Source organism: Bidens hawaiensis, unplaced genomic scaffold (genome assembly GCF_021521415.1).
Source record: "Bidens hawaiensis isolate Kalapana, Puna unplaced genomic scaffold, B.hawaiensis_p1.1 tig00002735_1, whole genome shotgun sequence".
NCBI lineage: Eukaryota > Viridiplantae > Streptophyta > Magnoliopsida > Asterales > Asteraceae > Bidens > Bidens hawaiensis.
Genome location: NW_027491147.1, coordinates 1,422,066 through 1,432,556, shown reverse-complemented (window position 1 = coordinate 1,432,556; position 10,491 = coordinate 1,422,066). Strand labels below are relative to the sequence as shown.

At 38.3% G+C, this 10,491-nt stretch overlaps 1 protein-coding gene across 1 annotated transcript; it reads left to right on the top strand.

Moving 5' to 3' along the window:
- The first annotated feature begins 4,631 nt into the window (after positions 1 to 4,631).
- LOC143620915 (uncharacterized) lies at positions 4,632 to 5,576 on the top strand. Its single transcript, XM_077092487.1, has one exon. The coding sequence runs from the start codon at positions 4,632 to 4,634 to the stop codon at positions 5,574 to 5,576; it is 945 nt and encodes a 314-aa protein (XP_076948602.1).
- Positions 5,577 to 10,491: the final 4,915 nt, after the last annotated feature.

Genomic DNA, 10,491 nt, shown 5'->3' with positions numbered 1-10,491 from the left:
AAGAGGAGCTCACCTTGGGTGGGATCGGTTCGATTAATATATTTCTAACTTTTAAACCAATTACGGAGTCGTTCATTATCCTTTATCTTATCTTTACATTATATGTTCGATCTTCTGATTTCACCGCACCCGTCTCGATCGTTTATTAAGAACAAAATCTGTTATTTGTCTGATACGATGTCGGGACCTACAATTGGTATCGGAGCGGGTCAAATCAACTGATTCAACTTTGTTCTTGATATTCAGGTTCTAATTTCGCGATTACTCGAACCGAGACATCAATTTCTCGAAGTTTTTGATGACCCGCTGAAGTCTTGGAAATAAAGTTTGATCTTTGGAAATAAAGTGTGAAGGGAAATAACGGTGCTCGAAGTTCATCTTGTGTGTAGATCTAGATTCATAGCCCTGTTTAAAGGTTCATTTGAAGATTTTAATGAAGTATTTATGCATTTTTATGATGAACAGTTGGTGCGCATATGTCTTGTTGCTGTTAATTGCTATATTTGTCCATATTATTCTTGTTGGGATTTGATTTTTGACCCTTGATGTTCGTTTGGGTTTGAATCAATGAGTAATAACATGTTTTCAAGTTTTCATAAAACTTCCAACGCCAAAAAACGCCCCCTAGCCCAACCCAAGTTTCATTTCCTTCATCATATATAGTTTCTAGGTCAGGCATATGTTTTTAATTAGTGTATTCGTAGGAGAAACATTAAAAATATTAACGTAAAAGCTATTTTAAGAAGGTAATATCTGTCGGACTTAAATGATTAAAAATTCTCTAATGTGGGCGCCCATGAGCCTCCACGTTGGCACTGTCTGTTTGTTTGATAGACTAGTGTCTTACATAAGTAACCTCTTTCCCATGACTCTTTCTCTCTACTCTTCTAGCGAATGCCCTTCCTCTCCCACATGCTAGTCCTTCTGCACGGACCCATGTTCGCTCCTTTTTTGTAATGCACCCATCCTCTCACCATCTGAAATCTGATCCCACACTGCCTGCAGACGGTCATCAAAGCAAATAATCGACCCATGCTAGACGGCTGCTCTCAAGTGGTCGAAAAGGTTGTTAGATAGAAACCAAACCTTGGTTTGTGTTTTCTTTTAGACGACAATCTAAAGTGTGTTAGGGTACGAACATCATCATAGAAACTAGCCACTGGTCAAACTAACACCAGACGGACATCTGTATTTTATATATTAAACTTCAATCTATAAATTTTAAATGAATTTTCTTTAAGGTCACTATGTGGCATGAGGTGTTGAAAACAATCCATTGAAACAACCACAGAGCTTAAGTCAAAGAATTCGGACATAATCTTCATGTTTTACCCTTCAAACAATCCATTGGATAAACTTATTGATCGAAGAATGGCTCAGTTAATCAAACAATCCACTGGGTGAACTTATTGATCAAAGACTGGCTTAGTTAATCAAACAATCCTAAGCCAAAAAAGCTTCACTTTATACCTTCCAAACAAATCCTTGTGAAGCTGAAATAAGAAGATCGATATTGGTGGTGACAAGTCTATGTTTGCTTATCTTATCCATGGTTTACCTGTCAATTGAACTTGTTACATCCTCATTGTTAACTTAGTGTTCCATTTTAGAGAAAAAGAAAAGAAAAGATTAATTTGATTGACCTACCATTTCCCAATAATATGAATGAACAATACTAACAAATGCGACCAATTTGACAACTTTGACATCTTGCACAAAAGTTCTTTTGACAAACAGGAAGTTGTTAACCAAAGCATTTACACTCCTACATCCATTTGGCTGGTTAAAACACATTTTTATGGCCACCGGCTTTTGATGCATCTTTCAAGCATAAATTACAAACATCAATAACCTCAGCATCTTCATATTTCAAACACAACCAAATACTGTATGTTGGGATTTCATACAAAAACATTCATTGTGTTATGAGTAGCCAAAAATATATATATGATTTGGATCAAATACAAATGAAATTAACATGCTAATTGTGTTTCCAACATTTTCGTTCTCAAGTTTACTGTGATATATTCACCTTGAATTCCACAAACTGTGGCATACTGTTACAAATGTTATAATCAGAATGATGGAAATTTTGAGTTGTGAAACATACCGATTCCCAAGCTACCAAAGTTGGATAGCGGCGCTGACGCCTTCATTCCTTTTTTTTGGGGGGGTTAATTATATAAAATATCTCCTTATTAATTTTACCCAAACTTGGGAACATTCGAGTTATTCACAAGTTCATTTTACATATGTGAATTTGATGTGCCTCTGGTGACCTCTTGCAAATTTCTCAGGTTTGTTATGGTAGATGACAAAAAAGAAAAAAAGAAAGACGGTCTTTTGTGTCGTCACGGCTAACGTCAGCCACGTAAAATCATCTTCAAATGCAGGATGCTCGTCCATGAAAATTGTGAAGACTGTCTGACTTGTAGGGTTTGTGTCATAACCACCAACACTTGTAGACGGCCGTCTATTTTAATCTCAGATGGGTCGTTCTCACATTCCATCCTATGTGAGATCAGATCAATGTGTGTGTAGTACGGCCCAATTTATAAACCTTATTTTTATTAGAAATTTCGAATCTTGTAAAGGTGTCATACTTTCTTGGATTAAGTCATACAAATTAATGGGATATTTTTGGCACAAAGAAACTACGCAGTTTATCATTTCATAAAGTTTGGAAAATGCAAATGCAAATCCTGCCCAACTCCTAGAAGTTTTGCTGAAAAATATCAGGCAGACAACGAAGAAAATCCAACTGGCGAACGGGTTTTTAGAATTCTCTTGCGGGATTGTTGTATCTTACTCAAAGCGGCCAGAATTAGCATTTGTTGTCAATTTCATGTTAAGATATGTTTACAATCATTCTTTGTGTCATTATGGAGTTCCCAAAAGAGTTCTTACGAAAGTTGCTGAAACTATAGAATTTGGATGTGGAAGAGAAATTAAGTTGAGGGATACACCAATAGCTATTGGGCTAGCTCAATTACTGACAAAAAAATATATATTGCTTTCTAGCTGGGAATGAATATCTTGGAGCTAGAATGTTACAGGAACTTTCCTGTCGACTACGATTTGTGATTTGGTCATTGTGGCTACTTATGCGGCAGCATGCCATGTTGTATGGCTTCAACAGCCGCTAAAGAACTTGAATATTATGAATAGATGCTAAAGAATGCACGATATTGAAGTTAAAAAAAATAATAGTTGTATTATAAGCTATAAGGGTTTGTTTGTCATTAGTTTAAAGTATATTTAGGTTAATAGTGTCATTGTAAATAGATTAGGGGTCAGTCATGTAATTATGTTGAAACAGTTATTGTTAAGCGTCGCGACGGTGTTAATTGGTAGGGTTTATATATAACCCCCACCGATCATTACATTTGTATCAGACAATATTTATCAATAAGAATTCGTTCATCATCATTGTGTTCTTGTTCTTGTTATTATATGTAATTGTTTGATCACCATAGTTTTACAACAGTGGCATCAGAGCCAGTTTATCAAAATCGCTGGGTTCGTTCAAGAAATTGACTCATTACTTTGATCGATTGTGAAGACGCTATCAGAGCGGTTATTTTCAATCCATCGTTCAGGGGCATTAGCAATCAAGGGCGTCAAAATTGGAACTGTTTGATCAAGGAAGTTGGAAACCGATTCATTAATTGAAATCCGATATAAAGGTTGCAAAGTAATTAATTGAGGAATTCTATTAATTGGGCAGATTGAAGGGTGCTACAAAGAGAAAAGGCAAAAAGTCAAACTTTGTAGGCATCATATAGTCAAGAGTAATCTGGAAGAATGGTTTGGTTTCTTTAAATTGCAAAAAATAATTGAAAGAAGGAATCCTATCCAGATAAGTGGGTTTTCAGTTTTCTTTATGTTTAATCGAATTGATTTGAAAAATGGGCAGAAAAATTGTTGTTTAAGGGCCATTTATCAAACAATTGTTGTTACTTGTTGACTGGTTTGAAGAGGAAGGCAAACAAAGAAGAGTCGAAATGTTGATTTCTTTGTTGTCTTGATAAGAAAACCAACAGGAGGAATCAAAAGTTATATGTTTCTGCACTTTGGTTTGGAATTCTCAATATAGAATTCATATTCGGTGGATTATAAAGAAAAAAAGGGCAGAATATCTTGTTGGTTAGAGGGCCATCATCAAAGAGTTAGTGTTTCTTTGTTGATAAAATTCATCATACAATTGTTTCAATGAACAATTGTTTAAAGAATTAGAGGATTAAAGTGTTTATAGTTTTTTGGTTTTGTTTTCTACAAATTTAGAATATTGGGTAGAAAAACAAAATTGATAGGATAGGAAAACAAACGGTTTAGTTTTTGGTTAAGGGGAATGGTGATCAACGGCGGAGAAGTGGGATTGATTGTCAACGGCAGATAGGCGGGTTTGATTGTCAACAGCAGATTGGCGGGATTGGCATCAACAGCGGGCGGGTTTGATTTTCAACAGCGAAGCGGGTTTGATCAGAATTAGGAACCAAAAGGATAACCAGGTTTTGTTTTCTTAAATATTGTACAAGTATTATTATAGTTGATTAGTACTTGTGGGAAGATAAGGAAAATGTTTTTAGTATAAGAGTTTATTAGTTTAGAATAGAAAATAGGCACGCACTATGGGGGACGAATCATCTAACAAAGAACCGGTTGCGATTAAGGAAGGAGGAACGTCAATGACTTTCCAATGTCCAATTCTAAACTCCACAAATTACACAATTTGGGCTGTAAGGATTCGAGCAATTTTTAATATCCATGGAATTTGGGAAGTAGTGGAAACAAATGCAGAAACAGAAGCGGAAGTGGATGAAAAGAAAAATAATATGGCGATTGCATTTCTATATCAAGCACTTCCAGAAAATATGGTTTTGCAAATTGCAAATCTTACTTCAGCAAAAGATATTTGGGATGCATTTAAGGTTCGACATGTGGGGGTTGATAGAGTTAAGCAAGCACACATTGAAACACTCGAGTCAGATTTTGAATCATTAAAGATGAATGTTAACGAATCACTCGATGTTTATGCCGGAAAGATTAGTCAAATCGCATCACAAGCAAGTAGTCTTGGGCACACTTTGGATGATAAAAGATTAGTTCGAAAGCTTTTGGGGTCTGTACCAGAAAAATACATTCAGATAGTAGCAACGATCGAACAGTTTGCAAATCTTAACACGATGCCGTTCCAAGAAGCAGTTGGGAGATTGAAGGCTTTCGAGGAACGCACTAAGAAGCAAACTAAGGAGGAAGACGTGTCGGGTAAACTTCTATTCACTAAAATGAATGAAAAGGAAATGGGCAAACACCATAAATGTGAGCATTGCGGTTGTGGAAACTCATATCGGGAAGGCTTTGGACGTGGCCAAGTAAAAGGTCGGGGTTCCGGTAGAAGTCGAGGCGATGGTCGAGTACAACAGGACAAGCGTCACATACGGTGTCACAAGTGTCACATACGGTGTCACAAGTGTCATGAACTTGAGCATTACAAAAATGAATGTCCAACATGGGAAAAGAAGGGGGAGGCGAATCTGATCCAAGAAGAGGACGAGGAACCAACTCTACTTTGAAGAAGATTGAAGACCTCCTTTGAACTATATTTAGTTTAAGGGGGAGTATTGAAGTTAAACAAAATAATAGTTGTTTTATAAGTTATAAGGGCTTGTTTGTCATTAGTTTAAAGTATATTTAGGTTAATAGTGTCATTGTAAATAGATTAGGGGTCAGTCATGTAATTATGTTGAAACGGTTATTGTTAAGCGTCACGACGGTGTTAATTGGTAGGGTTTATATACCCCCCCCCCCCCCCACCGATCATTATATTTGTATCAGACAATATTTATCAATAAGAATTCGTTCATCATCATCGTGTTCTTGTTCTTGTTATTGTTATTATATGCAATTGTTTGATCACCATAGTTTTACAACATACGATTTAGGTTGATAAAATTTCAGACATCAAATTTAAATTGAGAATTATTCAACAATGTATAAGAAAGATAGCCAATGACAAAGTAAATGAATAATTCCAAAACTTAGAGAAGTGCTTATGGTCTCCTCTCTGGTGGGCTATCTATATAAAAGAAGGAACAACTTAAAAACTAATTAATGTCACTTCATATATTATATTTTTTTATTCAGGTTTGGTTGATTTTCTGTAATATATAATTGGGAATAGAAGTATAACACACAATTTGGAAGCTTGTAGGGAAATTAAATTATGGCCTGGAACGCGTTTATAATTTGTAAAACGAGTGTTAAGTCAAGTTCAAGCTCAAACTGGATCTGTTATTCATGACTTGAGATATGCTTTTTAAAGAGTTAATTTTACATTTTAATTAGTGTATCAAAGTAACATATTTATGAAGCAGTGAAGTGACTAATCAATAACAAGATGCATATAAAATTAGAGTAGAAGAAAAATGTGTTTTGACTTTTAAGATTTCATGGAATTGGTTGAGCACCTAAAACCTGACTAACTAATTAAACATTTATCTTCCTGTCAAACATTTTAAAAACATCATTCATTACCAGAAGGTCTATATCCCTACATTTTTATATTTCAAAGACATTTTATAATCTCATGCTAATCGTCGTTTTTCATAAACAAATTCTTAAAAATCATTAAGTATTATTAAAAGTTATATTAAACTCTATCATTTTCTTTTATTGGAAAAGAATGTAACTATTTTAAAAATGGAATATAGAGTACCTACGTAGCGACAATTTTGGTGGCATTTTATATAAGAATCAAAGAGAGTTGTCAGCATCACAATTACTACTAAAATAATAAAAAGTGTTGACTATAATAGCTATATTAAAAATCGCACTCATCTTTTTCAAGTTTTTATAGTACCCCACTTGATTTAACAAGTTCACATAAAGCCTCCAAGGCCCCGCCCAAAAAAAAAATATGGCCCCCTCGCCCAATTTTAATTTCCTTTTCATTATTATTATTATTATTATTATTATTATTATTATTATTATTCTTTTTTCTAGGTCTGGCATCTTTATAAAAATAATATTTCATCCGTTGAAGAGAACAATTTACAACAAACTGGAAGGCAAAAACAAGCCCAACCGTTAGGCTTTTTAAATAGAAAAACTAAGTCGTTTAAAAATTACATTTATGGATATATTTTGGGTAACATTACATTGCGTGAAGCAACTTTTAATGCATTCTGACCCAACAACAAAGACACTCCAAACCCGTAAGAGAGGAAACCCTTGTAAGATCTACACATGGAATTTCCCGCCCATCCACCAAAATGTTAATTAATACCTGCTAGGCTTAAATGATAGTCTTTCTGTTAGGCGGGTGGCATGAACGGCTTCACCTCGGCATTGCTAATTTCTTCCCATGGTTTGTTGTTGCTGCTCCCATGTAAAATGACAAGTGTATAAAATCTCAAATAGCAAAACCAACAAAATATGAAGGGAAAAAAAGGGGGTATTTAATTTGCATATTACTAAAATAACCCAAAAAATTCTTAATTAGATGGTTAAACTCTTAACGTCCAAAAAACTACTTGGGTTTAACTCGGTTTTATCTTCGGAATATGATACCCTTCAAAGAATATTACATCCAATACACATGCAAGGATTAATGGACATTGGACTAAATCTTGGATAAAAATATTTTAAACCTTATCTTTATTACAAGTCTCCTTCCAAAAGGCAAATCATGCCCGTGATAAATTAGCTAGATGGCATAGCGGATAGCCGCGTGCTATTTCAAAAAATTAAGAGCGACGTGTTCGCACAGATATTTTGAGACAACAAGAATCTTGTATAATAAGAATTTGATTTGGTTTGAGTTTATGTGATTGACAGTGTATTCAAGTTTTATGAATTTATAATCAGTTCATATGCTTGACATATATATGCGATTGCAGTAGAAATGTAGAATTTTCAGTTTTTTTATTTCGTAGGAAGCTACCTGAAGAGGTAGGTCCCAGCAGAGTCCAGTTGGACCCGCAAGACTCACATTGAAAAGAGACGTCTGCGCAGAAACCAATTGGATCTGCAGGACCCACCATGCTCAGAGACGTGACGTCCTTACGCGCAGTACGCAAGCTGTTCCCGCAGGAAATGCCTCCCAATGGTGAAGTACTCCGCCTGTTCCCGTAGCTGCGGATACAAGCCATCAGGGAGGGCCACCCGCGCAGCAAGGCTACACGCACAAGGAACTTAGCTCTCAATAATTCAGTTGTCACCTGAAGGAATGAGCAAAGCCGGGACCAATCCCGCACAAAGGCGGGAGGGGGAATACTCCCGCCCAAATAAGCCAGTCCGTACGATACGGGAAGATCTTCTGTACTGTACCTGACGAGGTATGGGCAAAAGATCTGACCAAAGATACGACAGCTTATTGACAACAGTATGGCGAGCAGCATGCACTTGTACTGTATGTCACTATTAGCCGCTGCCTACTCACCAACTCCTGTCATACCACGTGCATAGCCGGCAGTTGGTGGAAAAGGAATAGTACACAGCAGGCCTGGTCACTGTCAGCTGCTGCCTACCCACCAACTACCAGCATGGCACGTGCGTAGGCCACAGTTGGTAGAACAGGAATACTATTCAGCCGGCTATACCTTCTTGGAAACCTACCTTCGGCTATAAATACCCCAAATGGTATGATCTTATCATCTTATCATCATATACTATCTCGTATTACATATTATACCTGATATCTGCTCTAGCAATCTCTTAATATACATTTATATTCAAGAGCAATCTAGTCTGATTCTCACGCCGGAGGGTGGTCACAAGGAGGAACCCCCCCCCCTTCTCAGTGACGAGCTCACGGTGTCTGTTTTGCATGTTATCAGAAGAACCATCTTTGCCGGGTCCAACCCCTCGTGGGAAACATCTATCTAACCCCCAGGTTATCCGTAATCTGCCCGGGGTCCGATTAGTGTTTCTTCATTGGCGCCATCCGTGCATAAAAGCTAGAACTTCATTTCTTTTCAGTTTTTTCAAACTTCTGGAAAGATGGTTAAAGAAACTCCGGTAACCACAACCCCAGCTACTGGGGGAATAGCGGCGACTACACAGTTTTTACGAACACTACCCCGGTTACCCAAGCCGGGGCAAGTGCAGTAAATTTTACGAACACTACCCCAGTTACCCAAGCTGGAGCAAGTGCAGTAAACAACCATCCCATGGGATTCAATAATACCCAGGCGGAAAGACAACAGACGAGACTCCCCCGCCAAACACTTGAACAAGTTAAAGCGTGGGCGGAGGCACGTCAGAAGGAATTCCAAGCTGAGTTGGACGAACGCTTGCGTTCCGTCCAACAGGCTGACGAATTCGGAGAGTACTGGGACAATGATTCGGAGGAATCCGATAGTGACGCAAACCCTCGTCATAGGGCGAAAGGGAAGCGTAAGGAAACGGACTCCCAACCGAGAAGGCATTTTGAAGAAACCTTCAAACCAAAAAACACAGGTGGGAATCCACGTGACTTCTCGAAAACATTTACACCAACTGCTGCAAAGGCGGGAACGTCCAAATTTGCAAAGGATATTGCGGAAGCAATCGTCCCGAAAAGTGCCAAACAGATGTCCAACATCGGCACTTACGATGGTATATCTGATCCAGACTATCATTTGAACAGGTTCATAGCGGGGGCAACCATCAGTAGTTGGACGGAACCTACGTGGTGTTACATGTTCCAAATGACGCTTGTTGGGGCAGCTAGAGCGTGGTTCGATCGTCTACCGGTCCACCACATCTACGATTGGGAAGACTTCCAGCAGAAGTTTAGCCAACACTTCAGCCAACAAAGAAAGTATACCGAAGAGCAATGGACAATCCTCAAATGCATTCGAGAGGAAGATGAATCTTTGCCAGACTTCATCACTCGCTTCAACTCAAAGAAGCTAAGTCTGAGTAATATCAGCGAAGATCTTGTTCGCGCTGCTTTCATCCAGGGCGCGAACGACCTAGAGCTCATCCGCACCTTAACGGGTAAAGATGGCATGCCATCCACATGGGATGCCATCATGACAGCAGCTAAACGCTTTGCGGAAACGGAGAAGCAACTGGGTAGAGATCTCCCCCAGAGCACAAACCTCTACACCCAGAAAACAAGAGAAGACAACGTCCTTACCGCCCGACTAAACAAAAAGCGGAAGCTAGGCATTTGGCAATCAAGGGTAAACTTTGACACCTCATCCGGCTTGCAACATCGGTTAGGCGGAAGGGATAACGTACAGTCGAAACAGAACTCCAGATGGACGCCACTCACCAAAAGCGTCACCGAGATATTTGCCACTGAGGAGCTCCCATGGCCAAATGCTCCAATAATCCGACATCGTCCCAATGCTGATCGGAGCAAATACTGTGACTTTCACAGGACAAAAGGCCACAACACTGAAGAATGCACAGACGTTAAGGACATGGTCGAAGCATTTGTCAGAGATGGGACGCTCGCGCACCTCGTGGCGCAATGAACGCTGAGCAGGCTGATGCGTG